General features: G+C 47.0%; 1 protein-coding gene across 4 annotated transcripts; it reads right to left on the bottom strand.

The window, feature by feature from the left end:
- Window positions 1–2,282: 2,282 nt before the first annotated feature.
- On the bottom strand, window positions 2,283–24,184 carry LOC129179535 (disabled homolog 2-interacting protein-like). Of its 4 annotated transcripts, none has more exons than XM_054772884.1 (22): window positions 23,253–24,184; window positions 20,401–20,519; window positions 18,684–18,786; window positions 18,259–18,332; window positions 18,091–18,182; window positions 11,651–11,795; window positions 11,146–11,318; window positions 10,803–11,074; window positions 9,909–10,117; window positions 9,705–9,849; window positions 8,503–8,647; window positions 8,192–8,428; window positions 7,916–8,105; window positions 7,602–7,822; window positions 7,370–7,461; window positions 6,833–7,297; window positions 6,481–6,755; window positions 6,233–6,346; window positions 6,032–6,154; window positions 4,616–4,704; window positions 4,451–4,538; window positions 2,283–4,383 (listed from the first exon to the last, which is right to left on the bottom strand). In XM_054772884.1, the coding sequence occupies exons 1-22, from the start codon at window positions 23,344–23,346 to the stop codon at window positions 4,213–4,215; spliced, it is 3,636 nt and encodes a 1,211-aa protein (XP_054628859.1). In that variant the 5' UTR covers window positions 23,347–24,184; the 3' UTR covers window positions 2,283–4,212. The 4 variants fall into 4 exon arrangements, with proteins under 4 accessions (XP_054628859.1, XP_054628863.1, XP_054628862.1 ...); XM_054772888.1 differs by having other exon boundaries at window positions 4,625–4,704; window positions 23,253–24,183; XM_054772887.1 differs by lacking the exons at window positions 11,651–11,795; window positions 18,259–18,332; window positions 18,684–18,786; window positions 20,401–20,519; window positions 23,253–24,184 and having other exon boundaries at window positions 18,091–18,181.
- Window positions 24,185–24,229: the final 45 nt, after the last annotated feature.

Below are 24,229 nucleotides of genomic sequence, written 5' to 3' on the forward strand. Positions count from 1 at the left end.
GTTGGGGCTCCGGTGCGCGGGTGGTGTGCTGTTGGCTCTGGTGGCATGTGGCTGGTCTGGCTTCTGGTGGTTTGTGGGGGCCGTCGGCTGGTCTGCTGCTGGTCTCGCCTTCTCGGCTCTGGTGCTTGGCCTCCCTGCGGCTTGGGGTGTGGTGCTTCCGCTCCCTCTTCGGGGTTTGCTGGCCCGCGGGTGTCGGTTGGCGCTTTGTGGTGGTTCGCCTGGCTGCTCGCCCGTTTTCCCGCCTGCCTGCTCAGTTTCCCGCTTTCCTCCTCGCTGGCTCCCCTGTCTGCCTTGCTGGCGGCGTCCTACCGTTGGGAGGGTGTGGCCTGGTGTCTTTCTGCTCCCTGGCGGTCCGCGCTCTCTGCGCCTGGGTTCTGGATCGTATGTCTGGGACCCCGGGGTCTCCGGCTCCGCTGCTCCTTGGGTTACCAATGGGGGATAGGGTGGGGCTTCCGGGTGTCGGGCAGTCGACCACTGTGTGTGTGTGTGTGCGCGCGCTTGAGTAAGTAGGTGTGTGTATGAGCGTGCGCGTAGGGGCGTGTATGTGCGTAGGAGTGTGTATGTGCGTGCGTGTGGGTGCGTAGGAGTGTGTACTGTATGTGCGTGCGTGTGTGTGTGCACTTTTATGTATTTATTTATTTTAGTTATTTATTTTGGGGGGGGGCATACAGGGGTTTGCTCCGTGGGGTCGGGTGCTGGGTGATACATCTCTGCTGCCTGTACCTCCGCCGGGTGGGTGGAGGGTGTGCCTCCTGCATCCCTTGGCGGGGCGGCCCTGTGTCGGGGGCTGGCCCGGGGCGGGCCGGGCTCCGCTCCCTGGGGGTGTGGAGGGGCGGTGGGCGGCAATTGGCGCTTCCGGCGCGGGCGGGCTTCTTTCCGGTTGTGGAGGCGTCTCTGGGCCTGCCGGTTTGTGGCCCCCGGTACCCGTCTGCCTTTGTGGGGTGTGATCTCTCGCTGGTCTCAGGGGTTGGCAGTCCTCCGGCCCGCTGGCGCCCTGTCCTTGGCTGGGATTACCTCTCTTCGGCCCCTTGCTGGTCTTCCCTGGGGTGGGGGGGGCCCTCTGGGCTGGCTCTTGGGGCACTGATCTTTGTGCTGCCTGCCCCTATGGGCCTGGTGACCTTCTGGCGGCCGGGGCCCGGCCTGGCTATTTGGGGCGGGGCTCTCTGGGAGGTGAAGGCGGCCCCTTTCCTTTCATGCATTCTCAGTGACAATTACACGCCCACACATTTCTGCACCTTTACATATATATGAAGTCTTCCTCACATACAGAGATACCTGTACATATGCACACTCACAGTACATACGTACTTCCCCACATTACTCACTGAGTTAACCAGGGTGTTGTTATGTTGTTGGTTTTATTACAGCGACGGTGATATCAGCAGTATGACTATATATATATATAATTTGGTTTTTTTTTACAATGATGTGCATTACAGTACTTTTCATTCTGTTCACTATCATGGATAATCATTTCATTACTACAATTATGTGTGACTGTTTCAATGCGGTATTATCATTGTGATCACTATCATAGTTCATCATTTCATGACTGCTATTATGTGTGACTGTTTCAATGCAGTGTTGTCATTGTGATCACTATCATAGTTCATCATTTCATGACTGCTATTATGTGTGATTGTCATTGACAGCTTTGTCATTGTGGTTGTTGATATTGTTTTGTCCTTATGTCCCTGTTCGTCTTTATAGTTGTCACAGACATTTATTTGCTGATGTCGTTCTGTATGTTTCTGTTGTTCTGTCACTATTGTTGTTGTTGCTGCTGTTGTCCTTGTCTCTCTTTTTTTGTTTTTGTCCCCCCCCCCCCCTTCCTTTTCTCTTCTTCTCTGTCCCCTCCTGCTCCGGTCCGGTCGCTCCAAATGTGCTTTATAACAAGCATCAAGGTCGAATAAATTTTGTATGACAGGGGAAGTGTATATCACACTTCTCCCTGGCAGAGTAAATCTGTTGAGCACTTGACGGCATTTAGATCTACAATTCTATCTGCTTTAAAGGCTGGACAGGACAGGGGTAAAAAAAAATAAATAAATAAAATAAAAAAAATTTCCAAAAAAAAAAAAAAAATAGTCAGGAGGAATGTCATGAAATAGATTTTCATTGAATGCTAATTTTACTGTGGATATTCATTTACATCGGTGGTGTCCAACTTGCGGCCCCGGGGCCCTCTGCCGCCCACGTCTGCTTTTTTGATTGGCAAATCAAGCACATTCTAAAAATATCACGTAGGAAAAAGTTGTCTTTTTCAAAGAAGCAGCTCATAATGAGGACAAACAACATCATTTTAATAGAATAGACTTGAATCACGTTGGAATGCTTGGAAAAAGAATATTGAACAACTTAGCGGAAGTAATTAGACAAGAATAAAGTCCAAATATGAAGAAGTAACACCTCGTCAATCACGTCTGGGGGTGAAGAAAGAAAAAGGAGAGAGGAGAAAGGCAAACGAAAAGGCTCTTTACATGTCACCCCTTTTTTGTGTTTTTTAAGCCGAGTCAGTCTGTGTCGTGGAAATGAACCTGTTAGCTTCATGAAACAAGCTAGCAGAGTGTTAGCATGTTTTAGCCTGCATCCCACTCCTTTTTAAGCAACATTTATCAGGCGCTGTTAATGTTTAGCGTGTATGAAGTCACCTGTCCCCCCCCATGTAGCAGATTTAACAACAACCCGGTGAAGGAGAGCAAGACTTAACATTGTTGCAGCAGTTATTTCTGGTATAAATATCTATATCTGTGCTGATATCAATCCAAACACTTGGTTTTTCCGTGTAATGATGGGGATAAAGAGAGCCCTCTCCCAGTCCGGCTCCAAAAAAGCCTAGTGGTACGTTTCAGGAACCATTTTGGTCACGGTGGTTGCAGTGGAAATCCTACGCCAGCAAACTGATGAGTTTCATCAACAAAATAGAAAATAGTTCTCACAGTCTGTCGTTGCAAAAAAAATGAAACAGTCAAAGCAAAAACATTCATATGAAGAAATGCTGAGTTTGCTGCCGTTGGCGTCTAAGCAAGCGTATGCTAACTAGCAAAGCGTGCACCAGGGCTGGTGTGCTTCACAAACACAAGGATCTCACTGCAGTGGAAGAACTGATGGAGAAACGTGCAGCCGTTCTATTCGTCCACCTTCAAAGGTCTTTCCTCAATCCTGCTTCATAAACTGGAACGGTGAACGGTGAATGGATGGAGGGGTGGATGGATGGATGGATGGATGGATGGAGGGGTGGATGGATAGAGGGGTGGATGGATAAAGGGGTGGATGGATAGAGGGGTGGATGGATGGATGGATGGGTGAATGGATGGATGGATGGAGGGGTGGATGGATGCAAGAATGGGTGAATGGATGGGTGGAGGCGTGGATGGATGGATGGAGGTTCGGACAGGTGTGTGCACGTGCCTTCTTGAGCAGGGGGCTCTTGTGGGCACTGCAGGATCTCTTACTGATTGTGCCCCCCACTTGTCACTGTGGGTGCTACCTCACCTTTCTCACAATCATTTAGCCAACCCCCCTGGTCTCGACCCAAAGAATGAGGTCACAGTCACAAGCGGCCAAAATGAGTTTCCTCCATGGGGGGCTGGATGGGGTGAGGTGTTGTGGGCATCTTGGACATGCTACAGGGAGTATGTCTCACAGCTGGCCTGGGGATGCCTCTGAAGCTGGACGAGGTGGCCGGAGACCAGGAAGTCTCCACTGGCTAACTGCTGCCCCCCCTGGCTGCACCCCGGGTAAGTGGAGGAAGATGGAGGTTCAAATAAAGCTTTCATAAGAGTTGTGGGCAGGTCATATCTTGGAACACTTGAGGCATCTGATGGTGGTCACACACACCTGCATCAACAAGGAAGCAGTCCAATTATTTGGACAACAAAACAAGGTTTACTTCCATCATCATCATCGTCATCATCACCATCATCATGAGGACGTGGTAGGGTCAGACCCTAGCGACATGATGTTCCTTGAAATAGCCTTTATTCTGAAGCTGTTGCAAACATCTCACGCGTGTCAGGCTAAAGCTTCACTGGTGACATCCTGGACCAACCAGTGCAACGCACAAGCAGGAAGTCGTGTACGCAAACAGGAAATGGTGTCAAACTTTCATGGTCTTGTCCAAAGGAAACGGCGAGAAGAGGATCAAGTTCAAAGGTCAAGTCTACTCCTGGGAGTACTTCCTGACGCCAGTGCCAGTTAGCATGTGGAACCTCAACAATTACCCGAATTCCGGAACTCGCCATTTTCTGTGATCTGCAAGGATGATGTGTTGCTTGGCGACAGACCATTCCTCTGTGACGTCACGCCGTAGCGTTCCTTCAGCTGAGTGAGCGCCGCCATCAGGCGACTGTTGGTAGCATCCAGACTGGTTATCCTCTTCTCCTGATGGACCAACAGTTCAACAAGATTGAGCAAACACGAGCTAACACCAACGCGTGCAGTCACACACCTGTGCCTCAATGATCTTCTGTTTGGAGTCCACCACGGCCTGCATGTCACAATGATCCTTCTTCAGCTCCTCTTCTACAGCCATTAACCTGCTCAGATCAAAGGTCAAAGACTGTTACCTCTCTCTCTCTCTCTCACACACACACACACACACACACACACACACAGTATGAACCTGCTGATGATACTGTTCATCTGGAGATCTTTATCATCCTGCAGCCTCCTCAGACGACTCTCTGTGTCCTCCAGCCGAGCCTGACACACGCATACGCGCACACGCACGCACGCACGCACACACACACACAAAGTATCATGATGGTTTTGATGTTGTCTGGTCAGTACAAGAACAGCAGCCATGGTCTATAGCGGTCCCTCGCTCCATCGTGGTTCACCTTTCACTGTTAAGCTGCTGGGTTTTAGTTACAGCCTGGCCCTTTAAGAAGAACTGCATTGTGGGAAGTTGAGTATTGTACTTCTGTGGTGGTGTCTCTCTCTCTTCTGTCTCCCCCCGCCCATTGTCTTCTGCGTCCTGATTGGCTGTAGCCCATTGTCTATCAATTGCAGTCTTTGTATGTTTGCAAGTTTCTCCACGACAAACCCGCAATGTCGACGAAACGTTGTGCACCCAAAAGGCAGAGGAAGCCAACCATTGCGCAAGAAGTTGGACTGGTGGACTTCTGAAGGAGGTTGGAGGTTACGCGCTGTAGGGCGCCATTACGGAATAAATGGGAGGAGGACAAGGACAAGAGGACCGCAGCAACAATATGTTCTAACCAGGACACAACGGCACTGGGACAAAGCGGCACGGAAACACGCGTCACTTAATCCTTTCTTGTGTCCAACCTCAAAGGTTGATCATTCAAATTCCACGGAGTGCTTAAAGAAGAGAAATGTGAGCAAACGTTCCTGAGTGTATCAAGTGATGGTGAGATCTTTTCCAGCTGTCACCATGTATCACCATGTTGGCACCTGACACATGGCACCATTGCAGGAACACTGTACTCACATTCCATCTACAAGGCTGTGAAGAAGGAGGACTATTCTCAGGAACGCTTCTCCTGTCAAACACCAACCCCATTGGTTGAAAACATGGCTGCCATCAACAACACGTCTTTGCAGAGACACGTGAGGAACTTACTACTAATTGTCCATTTGTCCCACAATGATAAAACTCTTAGTTGGACTTCCATTCGTCAATGATTATGTATTACGTGTACGCTAGCATGTCTTCCAAAGGGAAACTCCACGTCCACTCGTACTGTGCTGCACACACACACACACACACACACACACACGCGCGCACACACACGCAAGGAGACATGCCGCAGTGAGAGGGCGCCCCTGAGCTGAGATCAGGGATGACTGGGCGCTTTGACCCTCTGGTTCCGAAGCCCAAGTCGTGATGGACTGTACTACTCCCATCCCAGCCTGTTTCAAAAGTAGAACTCGTTCTTATTTGTTCAGGACTAGCTTGTTTGTAGCCATGCCTGATTGACTACAATCACGAAAGAGCTGAACAATGATGGCGCTTGGGACCGTCATCAATGGAAGCCATCACTTTGCATATGGGATTGGGTCACACCTGGTATTCCTGCAGCAGACGCTGGTTCTGCTGGTCCTGAACAAGGAGGCGGGCCTCGCACTCCTCCTGCCGCAGTGCCGCCACACGTAGTTTCTCCTGGAGCAACGCAATGTCCTGCTGGTACTGCACGCACGCACACACACACACACATCAGGTGCGCTTCCATGTTAACATGCTTGGCAGGTGGGGGGGGGCAGTTACCCTTTCTATGGCAGCGTCGTCGTGACGCTCATCTTCCGTCTCGCCGTAGGAAGAGGCGGAGTTCATGTTGAGTAACCAGGCTGCTGTGCGATCCAACGCACATGGAGATGGAGCCTGCACACACACACACACACACACACACACACACACACACACACACACACACACACACACACACACACACACACAGTGGTGTCACCATAGCAACCCTAAGTCTTGTGCAGGTAGCCATGGTAACAGATTGGCACCTTGGTAGCGGGCCGTTGTTTTTCAGGACTGTCTCCTTTCGACGAGGAGGAGGCCTGACGTAGCCGCGAATGTCCGCTGCTTGGCCAATCAGGACTCGATGACATCATGCTGCCAGAGGCGGGGCGAGGGGGGTAGGCGGAGCCTCCGCCCCCGCTAAGCATGCTGGGAGGTGTCCGGCCTCGAGGTGGGCCCGGGGGAGCAGAGGACGGGGGAGGAGGTTGGTCGATGCGTCTCTGAGGACCGGAAGAGTTTTGGCGGGGCGGGGCAGAGCTACCTGAGGGGAGGAGTAACACGCACGTTGGCATCATCAGGCTAGATATGTGAAGAAGCCCTCGGAGGACATGTACTCACCACTTGGCAGCGTTTCGGAGAGGGAAAGTGCTCTTCTGGAATACTCTTCCCCGCTACTGCTGCTCGACATTGCCGACATCAGTTCCCCCCGCTCGCCACCGGCCACACCCACTGGCATCTGGGTCAGAAAAGCTGGTTTGGTTTGGGCGGCGTGCCTGTCGTCGCCGTTGCCCTGCGAGGTCACTGAGCCATCGGGGTGCGTGGCCTCGGGCTGATGTGGTGGCCGTGATGACATATGATAGACTGGGTTCTGGAAAGACAGAGGCAGGAGCCCCGCCCTACGCTGCCATTGGCTGTCATCAAGAGCATCATTGGGGGAGGAGTCCTGCAGGTCGATCAGAGACAGACTGCGACTCTCCGCCATCATTTCTTGCCCCTCCCTCCGGCCGCCATTGCCGAGGTCAAACGCCACTTCATCATTGGGCTCCGAGTAGGAGGAGCTCGGGGCCGGAGAGCCACGCAGGCCTACAGGAAGTAGATGCAGAGGTCAGAGGTTGCAGATGAGACGAACAATCCACTGGACAGTTCAAAGGTCACCTGATGCTGGCTGCAGACTTGACCCTTTAGTGACGAAGAATAAGTCTTTGTTCTCTGGAGTTGGCGACGGCAGCCTGGTGAAGTCCACTAGCCTACACGCACACGCACATGCACACGCTTCCTGTAACATGCCAGTCATCTCACCAACACAGCGTCCATCTTCCAGATGCTAGTGGACATGTGCTAAAGTGAAATGAAAGGCGGGAAAGATGACACAGGTGATGGTACTGACCCCCCATCCAGTCCAACCCCACACTGCTGGCCAAGTGAGGGATTGCAGGCTGCCAGAGGAGGAGAGAGGGGTGGGGCTAGAGGGGGTGGAGACACCAAGCGCTGGAGCTCTGGAGAGGAAGCCGATACTTTGCCAGGATAAGCCACACCCCCCGGGTTCGCCAGAGCTGCCGACACGTCTCTTAGGATCCGTGGAAGTGGACTCAGCTTAGACAGACATGACTAGGACACATTTGAACATAGAAATGTCATACTTCCACCTGTGTCAAGGTGTCAGCTGACTGAAGGCCACCTGTGTCAAGCGTATCGAGTCACCTGGTCCAGCTCAGTGAGCAGGGTGTGCAGGCTGGATAGTTCCCGTCCGAGGTCGATGTAGCCGTCAAAGCCGGCGGTGTGATTCAGGCCGTCCGGGTTGGAGATCTCTTGGAGGAAACGTTGCATGCTGTTCCACTGGCGTTCCACAAAGTCGTTCATGAAGAGCATGTACTCTTCTTTGGTGCCAAACCTGCGGTGGAAACAGGTTAACAGCGTTAATGATGAGCTGTTGGGACGTGTAATCTGATTGGTTGTCAGCGTGACTGATGGACTCACTTGCTGAAGTTGGCGAGGGTCTGGATGACTTTAGCGATCAACGTTAGCGTGCGTGCTGTGCGCTCGTCCGGGTAGCCTTGCATGAGGTCAAAGAGCGACGGCGACATCACTGCCGGACACAGAAAGCGCAGAAAAAGCGAGGCGCTGATGAGACGTTCGCTGATGTCTGGTCGCCCCCGGTTACTACACTCTTGCCGCCATGACGCAAACACCTCCTTCAGCTCCCGAGGAAACACCCTGAGATGGACGCACACGAGAAGAGGTGTTGGCCATCATCATGCAGGGAAGACTTGGTGTGTGTTTGTGTTAACCTGTAGGAGTCGAGGATCTTGCAGAATGCAAGTTCGCAGCACATCCTCAAGTTGGCCTGATGCTCAGCCAGGTCAGACGTCACACAGCGAGACGTGTCCACCTCACAGTTCTCATCCGACTCGTAAAGAGCTTTGATGAACTCCCCTGAAAACCCACACGTGTACTGGTGTCTACTACAATATGTCTACAACATGTACTACAATATGTAATACAATGTACGCTGGTGTCTACTACAATATGTCTACAACATGTACTACTGCTATGGTGTGTACTTTGATGTGCGGTGTTGTCTCGTACAAGGTTTACTATGTTATGTAGTATAATATTTACTCCAATGTAGGGTGCTGTCTAGTACAATATTTATGATCATGTGAACCATTGCCCAGTACAATATTTACTTGGGGTGTAACAATACGTGCGTCTGTATGGAACTGTTCAGTACACATGCATACCAAGCTGGGCCCCCTGTAAGGACAAATATGCAGTTTTACTTTGATCTGATCAACTTGTCACGGTGTATCTGTGATCAACTACTCTGGCTCAGGTTGTCCTGTGAAGCACGAAGACACTGAGCTCCAGCTCTCACATTCATATGCTGAACATGTTCAACATGGACAAAAATGTTGGCAGTTTCATCCATCCATCCATCCATTCATTTTCTATGCCGTTTATCCTCATTAGGGTGGCGGGGCATGCTGGAGCCTATCCCAGCTGACTTGGGGCGGCAGGCGGGGTACACCCTGGACTGGTGTCCAGCCAATGGCAGGGCACATATAGACAAACAACCATTCACACTCACATTCATACCTATGGACAATTTAGAGTCTCCAATGAAGCTAACATGCATGTTTTTGGAATGTGGGAGGAAACCGGAGTACCCAGAAAACCCCCCCACACACGGGGAGAACATGCAAACTCCACACAGAAATGCCCAAGGGAGAATCCAACCCATGTCTTCCCATCTCCTGACTGTGTGGCCAACATGCTAACCCATAAAATTAAAATGTAAAAAGGCAAGGTAATTTATTTTTTGTATCGAACCGTAACACAAAGGTAACAAACTGAATAACAATATTTGGTAGTGTGTACTGTTGTGTAGTACAATATTTAGGATAGTGTGTACCTTTGTGTAGTACAATATTTAGGACAGTGTGTACTGTTGTGTAGTACAATATTTAGGATAGTGTGTACTGTTGTGTACCCAGTGCATCCTGCAGGTACTTCTGTCCAATCAGCTTCAAGTATTCCTCAATGCTTTTGGTTGCCAGGGTGTTTTCTCTGAAGATCAGTTTATCGTTGTCGTGGTAACGGTCCACCTCTGACATCATTAAGTCTGTCAGGAAGTCCTGTGGACAAGGGTGAGAGGTCATCATAATCACGTGTGTGATTGTCATTGGGTCAGTACCTTGGCCTTGCCAGTGCTGTGCAGGATGTGGACCAGCACTGCAGCAAGTTCTTCTTTGGCTCTCAAGCCGATGGAAGCTTCCAGTGTGTTGCAGAGCAGCAGGTAGTTGGCACTGATGAACTCTGCAAACTCTTTGTACTGCTCCATCGGCAAGATGACCACACTCCGGTACCGAGCCTTAACACGCACCGTCGGTACGCACGACTTTGCTGAAAAGAAAGTCACGTGCAAAAGGACACAACATTAAGTGGATGAAGAGGGACAAATACTCACTGAACATTCAGTCAGTGGGATAACAATAGCGATAATTGGACACCACATGATTTTTAGATATCAACATGTAATAAACGCAATGTTTCATTCACGTGGAGTCACAACTATAGTCTAGCTTCTTGCTGGGTGTTAGCAGGCGTTCAAAGCGCTCCCCGTGCCCATTAATGCGTGTGATGGCGGAGGACACAAAAGGTAAGGATTGTTATTTTATTTCCAAACTTCATTTACTTGGTCAACGTTCTCGGGGTTGGTGAGTATAGCATAGTGGACGATGTTTACAATGACTACAGTATTTGTGCAATATTAGAGTACAGTACGGTATCATGGAATATACTTACAATATATCCATTTTATGTCAGAGATGCTAGTGTGTAGAGTAGCTAATAAGCTAGCAGGCCAAACATCACAAAGCATAAAAGCAACGAGTAAATGAGTCAACGTGTACAAAACAGCGTGGAAAAGCTCAATCTTCAACGAAGCTTCATCTTGTTTTCTGTGAAGGGAGCTTCAAAAGCTAGCATGGTTCTTACTTGAAGAGCTCGTGTGTAAGATGACTAGGACTATTCCCAGCAGTAGGCGGAGTTTTGAGGACTCGGATCATGAACGTGTGCACTGACTCACCTCTGATGGTACTGGGCATGCTCACTGAGTACCACTTCTCCACCAGCTGTCTTCCTGTTACCGTGACAACAGGGATGTTGACCAAGCCAACGTAGCTGCTCTTGTCCTTCTTCCTCTTCCTGTCCGTGTCTTTGTAGATGTGAAGAGTCACGGCGCTGACGGACGGAAGGCTGCTGAAGTCGAAGCGTTCGCCCCAAAATATGTTGTCTGTTTTCATCTTACAAGACGTGCGTGCGTACAGGCTGTCATCCAGACAAAGTTCACAGAAGTACCTGCCGGACATCCATACTTTGGTTGGAGGAAAGGCAGTACATGCACACGCTCCAGACCACCACTACTTCACCTCTTCTTGGCTGGCAGGTCCTTGGCTTCAATCACCCACAGCGTCAGAACGTTCTCTACTCGTCTGCTGTTGTCTTTGTTGGGCTGCACGGCTCTTCTGAGGTTCTCCATCCATTTGTCTCGTTCTGCTGCCGATCGGCAGGAGAAACACTTGGTCCCTGTGGAGGTGGTCACCTGGGAAAGGAGGAGTCACAGGCTGGCATCATGAATTCCGACACATGGAATAGTCTTTGCAGACTGAAGTCTGAGTAAGAGCACAGCTGTGGAGTTGAACAGACATGGCTGGACACATTGTGTTCAGGTGTGACACGCATATACGCTGGCTCCAATAGCTACAGCCTCCTGTTCTCTGGAAAGTATCAGATTGAGAATGTTCACAGTACATCGCCTGTGACAATGACATCAAACAGTGTGGTGCAGTTGTCCCTCAATCAAATAGTCGTCCCACGGCCACTGGCGTGCTATCCCAGGTCATCACAATGAAACATCACACACAGATGACTGACCTCAAAGCAATAGTCCTGTCCCAGCAGGGATGAGTGAACTGGTTTGATGATCACTGACTGGTCCATCTTGAGCTCCAAAGAGGCCACGCCCCCTGGCCCAAAGAGAGATTCCTGGCTACCGCAACGCAGCCGCCGCATTACACACCTGCAACACGACAAGAGGCCCATGTGCTGCGTTGTACACCACATGGCAGGCACTTCTAGACTGCTAGGAACACTCCAGCCAAGTGCTGCTGTTTGTTAGCAGTCTGCTGCCACTGAGAAGTTGAATGTACGAGTCCTGTCTCTCATGCTTATTATTAGTCACGTCCAGCAGTGGATGGTCTGATACGGGTATGACCTGATCATGACATCGAAGCACAGGTGATGATGTGCTCCACGCAGCAGCAAGCTTGCTAGCATAGTAGTAAGTGGGATGTTCTGCCAGTGTGGTGTTTGGATTGTAAACATGTGCAAGCGAGGCTCTGCTGAACGTGTGCGAGCTCAACATCACCAAACCACCGCCATGGAGCTCGGGAGCCGCTTCTTATTATCACGCAGCTTTGTCTCACTGTCACACCACGCAGCCATCAACTTTGGTGAAGAGCACAAAGACAAAACAGCACGCTTCCGGCCTTCACAGTAAAAGCACTGACAAAATAAGGGTTTCTGAAAAATAGTTTCATTTGGCAATGACAGCGCTGCTTGTGGGGGGGGACGTAAGGCGACTTCCTTTATCGCTCATGACTGGGACAACTTGGACTGCATATTGCATGATTAGTCTTACTTTGCTCACAGCAAAAAAAGCATCGTGTTTTCTGTTACATGACGTCAGTGTGAGGGAAGCATGTGAGCGATATCAGCGTCGCTAACGAAGTGCGAGACAATATGGGACACCAGTCAAAGCGTTGTGAAGAATGTACATGTTGCACTAGGGAGAATTCCAAATGGAAAAGAAGAACGGGAGTGAGTAAGTCAGCAATTCAAGTGAAATAGGCTCTTTTCAGCTGATCAAAAGTTTGTGGCCACAGCGCAACACCCAAACCCCAACTAAAGTAGAAGTGAAATGTGTGAAAAGGAGTGAGCAATAAGCAGCTGTGCCATTCTTGTTGGCTTTGGGCTTGTGTGATGCCAGTGTTCCCGGGGGGCCAGTGGGAATGTTGCTCCAGGTGGTGAAGATGGCTTCATGGAGGGCATCCACTGTCTGGAACTCATGTCCATGGTTGTAAATCCAGCCGTTTGACACCCCTGCGCAACCTGAAACTCTATTGTTCCACTGAAGGGTCATGATGGTGGACAACATCTCAGGTGGGATGTCCTTGTCATGCCAGTGACGTTGGAAGCCATCAGGAGCGTCAAGGGAGAATGAAACTTTCTTCCACCTTTCAATGTCCCAAGTTTGGTGCTCTCCTGCTAATTCCACACCTTGAAGGACACAAGCCCTTTGAAGACGTTTTTCTTCTTGAAATCCTTCTCTGGCAGATGGCGTCTATGGTTATTGGACTTCACTCTGCACCAGTACCAACTTTCATTTGGGTCGAGGATGGTCCCGTGTCTCGACGGACAGCCAATGGCATCCTCCGCCTCACTTGTTTTGATCTACCGCTTGACTTTGTTGTTCCATGAGCCTCAGGATGTGTGAAGAAGTTTGAAATGACCGTTTTACTGCGTCCAACCACAGCAGCGATGGCAGCTGCGAGAGGGCTCAACAATCCCACCGCCTTCAAAGAGAGAAAGCTTTCTTGCCTTTGCCATCAAGAGATGGTGACAGTGTGAATACCTGACACATTTTCATCTACATTTTGCCTTTTAAAGGCTGTGCTCTTCAACTTTTGATCAGCTGATGAACAGCCTATTTCACTTTAATGCTTTTTTGTAATAAATTGCTTCATCATCTCCCACCCTACGGGACCCCTCACCTTTGGTCATGAGCTTTGGGTTGTGACCGAATGAACGAGATTGAGGATACAAGCAGCCAAGATAAGTTTCCTCCTTAGGGTGGCTGGACTTGCCATAAGAGATAGGGACCCCTCCCTAGTGACTTGGCCCCAGGCCCCTGGACCCAGCTGGGACACGCTGGAGGGATTGTGTCTCCTTGGTGTCCTCCTGGAAACTAGTATGCTCGGGTTAGGGTTAGGTGGGTTCGGTAGCCAAAGCAGTTGAGAACTATAGTACTATACATGAATAGTACTATCTAATAGTACACTTTACTTGCTACATGTTGCATTTTGACTAGCATCTCTCCACCCACTATATTCTACTTCTTCTGTCCCAAAGCCAAGTCCTTATGAAATGATGAATAATTCATCAATGTAATCTTTCACTTGAGACAAAAAACCTTGATAGCAAAATTCACTTAAAAATGGTGACGATGACGCCATCGTGTTAATAAAATGGATAGCTTCATAGCGATGCTAGCATCTTGAGGGACACGCTATTAGGCTAAAAGATCACTTCTGTTCTGCTTAAATATGGCATGAGAAGCTACAACGTGTTGAGCAGTCAAAATAATCTGTTAGGTTTGTATGAATCATATCACATTGCAGGGTTTACAAAGTGGCACACCAGGTCCTCCTGTGGGTTACGATTCAATACTGTATGCTTCGTACATTGGAGGTTCTCACACCACCAGACCCTCAACAACGTTTGTCACGTATCCCTTATTTCATTTTCTGAAAAAATTGAAGAAAAATCCATGGAAAGCGAGTATATTTTGACGTATTCACTGTGGTTTTGTCCCAGCAGGTGTCATCTTTATTGGGGATGAGCGACATCACCCTTCATGCTAAGCAACACGCTAATAAACAAGCATACATCATGAAGAGGTCAAGCCAGTACTATGCCATACTTATTGATGGAGCCCCATTCATGGCATCCACGTTATGCATGCGCAACCTGCCTTGGTCATGTAAGACGCGCTGAGCAGCCGGTTATTTTTTGTCATTGTCCTTGGTTGGCCTTAAATCTGGGTGGACAGCGTGTGTAACCCAGCCTCATGCTAACCAGCCATGTAGCTTGATGAAGGCTAGCACGCACGCACATTGCAGATGTCTACTGAAAGAGGACAAAGGCAGTGAACGCACAAAGCCGAGAAAAATACTCACAAAGCATTCTGTGTGAGGAGGAGGAGGAGGAGGAGGAGGAGGAGGAGGAAGGTTACACGTCCATGCTGCTGTGAAGCAGGAAAGAAGAGGACAGACGAAGACCCAAAACCTGCTGATCCTGTCTGTCTGTCTTTCTGTCTGCGTGCGTGTGTGTCTCCTAGCTACTGATGCTACATGCTCCAGCAGTGGCCCCTCCCATCGGGGATGCTGCCCTACTTCCTCTCCTCCATCTTTGAAAGACTGCAGCTGCTTAGCAAGGACACATTGGGAGGACACACAGTGGGGACACAAGGAGCCTGTGATGGAGCACATTCAGTGCTGAGTGGTGTTTGGAGCTCGCGCTGCTGTGCTTCATTTACATATTGAATGCTACATATACTAGTAGGATATACACATACAGTATACAGTATGTATAACATAGCATACAGTACATACTCTACTATAGAATGTGTAGTATAGATCACAGGTCGAGATCTACACGGACCTGGATCTTTGTCAAGAAATGATGGAAGCATTGTAGCTTTTGACCCGTACATCTTTTTTTGACTTTAGGGTACTGGCTGGACAATCTCAAGCCTGACAATCTCAAGCTTACCTTTGGACACGCCTCCTCTTGCCATTCCATGGCAGTCTGTTTTCAATGCTACAGTAGTTTACGTCTCACACTACATCATACAGGTTACGCTTTAGGATGTTCAACACCTCTGCTCCCTAACTGGACCGGGATCAGTATATGTAGTACTTATTCAGCTGTACACACACTGTACTGTATAGTATGGATATAGCATATACATGTACTCAGCTGTATATACACTATATAGATGGATAAGTACGTATTGAAGTATGTACTCAGCTGTATATACACTATATAGATGGATAAGTACGTGTAGAAGTATGTACTCAGCTGTATATACACTATATAGATGGATAAGTACATATAGAAGTATGTACTCAGCTGTATATACACTATATAGATGGATAAGTATGTGTAGAAGTATGTACTCAGCTGTATATACACTATATAGATGGATAAGTACGTGTAGAAGTATGTACTCAGCTGTATATACACTATATAGATGGATAAGTACATATAGAAGTATGTACTCAGCTGTATATACACTATATAGATGGATAAGTATGTGTAGAAGTATGTACTCAGCTGTATTTACACTATATAGATGGATAAGTACGTATAGAAGTATATACTCAGCTGTACAGTATATACACTATATAGATGGATAAGTACGTATCGAAGTATGTACTCAGCTGTATATACTGTACACTATATAGATGGATAAGTACGCATAGAAGTATGTACTCAGCTGTGTATACACTATATAGATGAGTAAGTACGTATAAAAGTATGTACTCAGCTGTATATACACTATATAAATGAGTAAGTACGTATAGAAGTATGTACTCAGCTGTATATACACTATATAGATGGATAAGTACGTATAGAAGTATGTACTCAGCTGTATATACACTATATAAATGAGTAAGTACATATAGAAGTATGTACTCAGCTGTATTTACACTATATAGATGAAAAAGTACGTATAGAAATATGAATAGAACAGTGTAGCTAAGAGGTGTCCACAGCTAATGAAGTAACTAGTACAGTACATGCTAGTAATTTAAATTGCCCAAAATATGAAATTAAGAACATGACCAACATGATCAGCAGAGTGATTCATTTTCAATGGGAACAGAAAATATGAAATCACACAAAATGTGGGAATATTTTGAAAAGTCTGAATGTTCAGCTCACTTGTCCCAAGTGAGCTGAACATTTCGATGTTGGATTTGTTTGAACTGATTAATAAATGTTGGAGTTAGTGGATAAAAAAGGCAAACAGTATGTTCAAACAGTATGACAAACAGTATGTGAAGGCTTTCAGCATCCACACAATGAAAGGAGAAAAACATCCCAACCTACATGGCCCTATCATAACTTAAGAGAGATGAACTGAGGTCTCTCAGTGTCGAAAAGGTTCTAAAGCAGGGGTGTCAAACTCATGCAATGGAGGGCCGAGACACTGCAGGTTTTCTTTTCAACCAGTTTCTCCAGCAGGTGATTTAATCGATGAGCTCCTTCCCTCAAATTGAAGAAGGTGTTCATCATTAAATCACCTGTTTTAGTGACCGGCTGGAAAAAAAACCTGCAGTGTCTCGGCCCTCCATGGCACGAGTTTGACACCCCTGTTCTAAAGCCATTTCTAAAGCTTTGGGACTCCAGCCAACCACAGTGAGAGACATTACCCACAAATGACCAAAACATGGAACAGTGGTGAATCAAAATAATCCCGAAAGCGCAGCCACGACTCATCCGAGAGGTCACAAAAGACCCCACAACAACATCCAAAGAAGTGCAGGCCTCACTTGCCTCAGTTAAGGTCAGAGTTCATGAGTCTACCATAAGAAAGACGCTGGGCAAAAACAGCCTGCATGGCAGAGTTCCAAGACCAAAACCACTGCTGAACAAAAACAACATTAAGGCCAGAAAACATCTTGATGATCCCCAAGACCTTTGGGAAAATACTCCAAAGTTAAACTTTTTGGAAGGGATGTGTCCCATTACATCTGGCATAAAAGTAACGCCACATTTCAGAAAAAGAACAGTAAAATATGGTGGTGGTAGTGTGATGGTCTGGAAGACTTGCTGTGATCAATGGAAGTATGAATTCTGCTGAAGGAGAATGTCGGTGACATCAAGCTGAAAGAAACTCGGGTTCTGCAGCAGGACAATGATCCAAAACACACCAGCAAGTCCACCTCTGAATGGATGAAGACTTTGGAGTGGTCTAGTCCAAGTCCTGACCTGAATCCTATTGAGATGCTGTGGCATGACCTTCAAAAGGAAAAACCTCCAATGTGGCTGAATGACAACAATTCTGCTAAATTCCTCCCCAGCACTTTATCACACAGGGACATGTAGCTTTGGATATGTTTTCATCCCTTCATAAAAAGCTTCATTTTAAAAGTGCATCAAGTGTTGAGTTGTGTTGTCATTGGCTAATATTTACATTGATTGGATGATCTGGAACATGTGACCAACATGAACAAATAAAAAAGAAATCAGGAAGGATGCAAACACGTTTCACACCCCTGGTTGTTCATATTATGTACGTGTATTAATACAGTACATGTATGTTCATACTATGTACTGTATGTGTATTAATACATGTACATGTGTGTTCATTGTGTACTAGTACAGTATACTGTATGTATGTTCATTGTGTACTAGTACAGTATATGTGGTGTATTGCTACTGTAGTACTGCATGTGTACTGTATGTACTGTCATGGTGAGCATGTGTTTGGTGTTGATGCCATGTGAGTCAGGTGTGTGAGTTACCTGTCAGCCATGTTGTCGCTGTTCGGGTGAAAGTCTTTTGGGTGGGAGTGAGTTCTGCGAAGGGACTGTTTCAACGTCCTGGACAGGAACCCCTGGGGAGTAACGGTAATACCTGCATGCTCATCTAAGTATTCTCTGTGTGCAAACACGTCATAGAATTTCTCTCACCGTAACGCCGGTGGTGGGCGTGTCCAAGGCGCAATTGAGCACGCTCTGTCGACTCGTTCTTGGCTGCGGTTGGTCTGAAAGAGATAGGAGGCGTGATGGCTCGTGAGTGGAGTTAGCCAATGGCGGCCATGCACACGTCAATGTCTCCTTGACGTGCACACCATGACGTGACGTCCAAACGTGCACGCATGTTTCACTGTGGGTCTACTGTCATGTGACCCTGTCTTTTTCTAAATTGAAAGGCACCAAAGAAAATGTGCTTTGGTGGCCACAGATTACGATGTGATTGATTGATTTGTGTCACTCAGATTAGGAACATAATCTCCAAAAAACGTCCCCGTCCCACAAACACAAATAGACACGGCAAATATGAAAGACATTCTTCTTACCAATCAATTGTGCCATTTGCTGTGCGGCTTTCCTACCTTTGCAGGTGGAGTGAGCAGGTGCTGAGGTCACATGGAGGGTGTATCTTATCAACCACACCGTACAAGTCTCCGCCCTCTCTGACAGAAGCAAAGGATGAACCTGAAGGACAACAACCAGAAATGTTCTTCAACACCAGCTGACTGATCTACAAACATTCTTCTAGACGTTTTCTGCTCACTCTGCGGGAGGGGAGGGCACCGATGCAATGACACATTTTCTTTCCCAATATTCTCGCCACAGACCGGCAAACCCCCAAATATTGATGGGTCGTGACCCCTGATGTATCTTTTCATGTTATTCATTGAGTCCAGCTGTGTTCTTTGTGTATCCCAGACCCTACTTCCTAGTTAGCATCCTCTGCATGCTAGCAAAATAGCAACCACAAGTCTGCTACGTCTAGATACCCTCTGCGATTGGCTCAAAAATGCTAGCACATGTTCTACTTTTACATGCATGAAACAACGGAAACATTTAAGCTGACAATTACCTTTATTCAAGACGTGATTGTTGCTTTTCAGGGTACTGAGGTGACAAACATGAGGGAATATCCATCCATCCATTTTCTATACCGCTTCTTCCTCATTAGGGTCGCGGGGGTATGCTGGAGCCTATCCCAGCTGACTTCGGGCGACAGGCGGGGTACACCCTGGACTGGTCGCCAGCCAATCGCAGGGCACATATAGACAAACAACCATTCACACTCACATTCATACCTATGGGCAATTTAGAGTCGTCAATTAATTAACCTCACCTGCATGTTTTTGGAATGTGGGAGGAAACCGGAGTACCCGGAGAAAACCCACACGCACACGGGGAGAACATGCAAACTCCACACAGAAATGCCCAGGGGAGAATCGAACCAGGTCTTCCCGATCTCCAAGCTGTTACTGTGTTGGCCAACGTGCTAACCACTAGACCACCGTGCGGCCCCATGAGGGAATAACTCGTGGCAAAACAGGAAGTTCGTGTGTGTGTGTGTGGTGTCTTTGGCAACAATCACATCTTAAATGAAGGTAGAAGTCATGTTGGTTTATCCCTTTCATTCATCATTTATCTCATTGTTTTCTCTATGTACAGTAAATGTATCATTGCAAAACTATACAAACGTGTTTTCTCTTGACATTTGTAGCTGAATTGGATTTACATTATAATGGAAGAAAGGGCCTGGGTTAGCTTCCATTCTGGAAGGCACTAATGACGCTCCCCAAGGTTCCACTGTATTGTATGAGTGTCATTGGCAGGCATACGTTCCATTCAACTTACCTCGCATGGACGTACCTGTACATACACCTCATACATGTCAGTCTTTTGTGTGAAAGTCGTATGTAACGCATCAGCCAGCGAAAGCAGGTAGAAACTTTCAAGAGTCCAATAAGTCATATAAGCCTGATATGATGCACAGTATAGGAAACATAAACGGAAGGGGACTGAACATTTAAATGCTGAAGGTTTTTCTTGTTCTTTTCTACGATATGGGTTAGCACTTATTCTTTACTCATAAAATGTGGGTAATATTAGGGCTGGGCGAAAAAATGATCACAATATATTTCTCCTAAACCTATATGCCAATTTTCTATGTTGTTCTTAGCCTACCAGTTAGAAATAATCTGTACCAACAAGTCAAGGAAGTGGAGATTAGTTGAAAAGTGGATGAAAATACCAAGTTGGTGAAACTTGAAATGTCTCCAGGAAGTGCAAATAAGACACTTCTACCTCCAGGTTGTCCAGCAGCAGCAAACGACAGTCGGAAAGGATGCAGAACATCTTGCGCCACGTGTTTGGCTCCGCCCTCTGACCACAGGACAGCCAATGGAAGGAGGCGCTCTTCAGTTCTATGACATCAAAACATGAATGTCCACCAGAAAAAACCCATCAAGATGTTAACTATTGAACAGGGCGAGCACGTTTTGATGACTGAAAACCAGGACAATTGGGCAGCGTTGAGACACTCGGATGATGCTGGACGTTTCCAAAAAGATTCCTAACAATGTCATATGTTTACATGAAATATGCCTCCTCTGGGTGCATTGGGCGCATTGTCATGTTCCAAAATACCATCTGTAGCCAAAGACACAAGCTCAACAACATGCTTGTGAACTCTGGGAATGGGATCGGAAAATGTGCCCTCTAAAGTCACAGGAAGTTGGCACTTTGAAGTGTCTCCAATTTTACCAGACTTCAACTCTGCAAGCGTCAAGAGCATTAACTCGTTTTGCTTTTTCTTTGGCTTTTTGGCAACACTAATCCCACACAGCGGCGTGCCCGAATGGCCGCTCAATTTCATGTTTCATATTTTCACCGCTTTCAAAAAAAGCCAAACAGCAGGACAGCAAGGACAGGATGTAAAGACATGTCCTGGGAAAAAAGGACATTTGGTCACCCTGCACTGTACTGAGCAACCAGGACATGTGTTGCTGCATCATCAAATCAAGAAGAAAACGTTGGATGAACTCAGAGCATCTGAAGGTGCTGTCAATCAACAAGGCACGTCCTGTCATTGCTGGAGAAAGACGAGCCGTCAGCCAATCAGCTGAGACCTCTTCCCAAGCTGCTTTAGGTCTTTCAACATTCCTGTCACGTCCCATGTGGACAATGTCCTCACACCTGGATCGTGTATCCTCAGTGTTACTTTACGCACCTGTAGCCTTTATTTGACAAAATGACAGGAATGCCATTCCACCTGGTATTGATATCTACAGTGTCTTCATACATATGCTGACACAGCTGCTATTCTGGCTTCCTCCAACTGGGTACGCCAAAATGATGATCCACACCATGGAGGACTGCAGCTTGGCCTGTAAGTCCACCAGCACATCTAAAGGAGAACCTTGTAGTTCTTTTATGAACATATACTGTATACATGTGTGCACGCATAATCCAGCTTTGTTTGACTCTACTTGCGGGACAGGAATGAAAAATAGCTTGACAAGAGACCGAAAATAGCCCATCTACAACCTTACGATGCATTGGTCACCATCAAAATACCCGAGTAGTGCCACAGGCTGATCACCTGCGTACCGTACCACACCAAACTGATGGAGTCCTTTGTTCTCCAACAGGCCCCGACAAAGTATTGAGTGCAGAAATGAATATACAGTATCAAAGGGATACTTCCCCATCAGCAGAGTAGTGCACCAACGGTGACTTTCCCCCACTTGGTCCCGTGAGCCGCTTTGTGGTCTGCTTTCATTGTGGAGGAAAGTAGTTCCGCCTAGTTGCTGGGGTCTCTTAACTTCAGCGTTTTGTTTCTCAAATCATATGCGTTCAAAAGAGTAATACATTTGTACCACAAACTTGAATTCTACTAAACTTGATTCAGTCTTTCTTCATTCATATTCTCACGCTTGTCTTCCATTTTTTCACTGTTTCTTTTTTGGCCTGCAACAAACATGGTGGAGCAGCTCCATCCAGAACATCCCCGTAGTCCTGATGCTGGGATCTCAGGCCTTTGTCATGTGTGCTGGACAGGTTTCAGAACACATCGCTCTGCTTCAAGAACATGTGTGCCAATTCCAACACATTTCAGCAGGGGAGTGCAAACTGGTCAAGTGTTTTTTTCATAGCAGAACGCTTGCTTGCAAGGGAAGGTAGCCACTTGAAGGACAGTTTGAAACTAAGGGCATGTTAACTGTTGACCATTGTTTTCCATTTAATGATTATTTTACTTTATGATCTATATTTCTAAGATCCCACTACTGTTTAAATGCATGGTTAGGGTTAGCTTTGCACAACCAAGTCTTGCATGTATTTTGTTCTACTGTAGGTTTGTAATTGAGCAGTTTATTGCATTTTGCTTTTAACAAATTGTCCTGTAATGTGTCCTGGTATATTCATTTGATCCAGCATGCGTACAGTAAATAACTAAGATGAAGCTAAAACACCCCAGCATTTGGGTAGAATATTTGAAGTCATCTCATGGGTTAAACTGGATTAACCTATGTGCTGGCTCCAAACAACGAACGCTGGATGGTGCTATACTGTAGTCACCCAGTTGGGCTATTTTCAAGCCATCATTTATGAGTGTGAGGTATGTTCCATCATGGAAGCATGTTCTAAGCATACCTGACATGTATGGAATGAGAATGATCTCATTGCTGGGTAGTGTCCTGGTTTTAGCTGATGACAATATGGTCACCCTCAAACAATCTGGCTAAAGCAGCGATACACTGACACCAATAACACAATCCATACGACAAAGTCAGCTGCGTTTAGTTCTTATATGAAGACTGGCCCCCCGGGTATGCACCTAGTTTAGCTCCAGGTGTATTTATGGCTTTTATCTTCCCACAGCAGCTAACCTTGTTGGCCCGAGCATGACAGAAAAGCTTTCATCCTCATCAAACCTCATCACTTTGATGCTTCAACGATGATGAACATTTGGTACGTTTCAATGTTTAAATGCTCATTCAAACACTCGCTTGTCATGAAACTAATTGCTTAACCAGCATCCCAGTGCAGTTTGTCTTGGACCTCAAAGGTTCTACTCCCATGCTTGTACACTGTGGAAACACCACTGTTGGCATTCTACATCATCACATCACAACCACGGTCAATCATCAACTCACCAATCACATTCATCCAGCCAAGATGTTGGCATCTGGACAGATGTTTGACCAGCGACTCCATGGCAACAAGAGCACAGCTGCAACACACATGCATGCAAGGAATGCATTCTTGCTATATGCTCTTCTTACACTCACATCCCACACGGATGTGCACATACATCACACGCACACACACACAATGAAGGCATACGTACACGCACATTAACACGTGTAGACACACGAATACACACTAAACACATGTATACACACTTTAACACGTATACACACTAAACACACATGTAGACATTTGTGAACACACACATGAAGACATATAGACAGACACACACACACACACACACACACACACACAGATGACACAAACCTGTCCACAGGAGGTTTGAGAAGACGCACGCATGAAGAGCCACAGTGACTTAACAGTTCCTAACACCTTAATAATATTAACAGATTACTTCCAGATTACCCTTACTCTCACTGTGCACGCACGCACACGCACACAGATGAATGATGAATGTTTGTCCTGGTTTATTGTGGTGAAAAGCAGCACAAGTTTCATTTGTCTCAAACTGGCAACAAAACAACACAAAACATTCAAGGTAGTTACGCCGTTCCAAACCCAGGGGTCAAAGGTCTTCATGGAAGCATAAGCTCACTGCTGATTGGTCAGCACATGAGCACACCTGTCAAACAGGTCAATGAGAGGACAGAATGAAAGTTTAACGTGTGGGAGACAGTTTGCATTAGCGACTGCTAGAATGTAACACGTGATATTAGATCTACTGATTGTACCTTCCATTGATCAATGATCAGCCTTTGCATAGATAATCAATGTGACCATTCTGGAAATCTTAGACCACCAATCAGCCACAACATACACGTGTGTGTGAGAAGAAAGACTTCCCATGGACTTTGCTGTGCTTCTAAGAAATAAATAAAAGCCCTGCTTCTAATAAGGTGTTGACCCCTCCCACTGCAGCAGG

The sequence above is a fragment of the Dunckerocampus dactyliophorus genome, chromosome 4, assembly GCF_027744805.1.
Source record: "Dunckerocampus dactyliophorus isolate RoL2022-P2 chromosome 4, RoL_Ddac_1.1, whole genome shotgun sequence".
Lineage (NCBI taxonomy): Eukaryota > Metazoa > Chordata > Actinopteri > Syngnathiformes > Syngnathidae > Dunckerocampus > Dunckerocampus dactyliophorus.

Excerpts from the sequence above, each read along its gene's own strand:
- LOC129179535 (XM_054772884.1), bottom strand. The coding sequence starts at position 23,346 with ATGCATGTGTGTTGCAGCTGTGCTCTTGTTGCCATGGAGTCGCTGGTC. Across the intron at positions 7,462-7,601 it reads GGGGTTGGACTGGATGGGGG|GCTAGTGGACTTCACCAGGC; the intron begins GTCAGTACCATC and ends GTGTGCGTGTAG. Across the intron at positions 4,384-4,450 it reads AGAAGATCATTGAGGCACAG|GAGAAGAGGATAACCAGTCT; the intron begins GTGTGTGACTGC and ends TTGGTCCATCAG.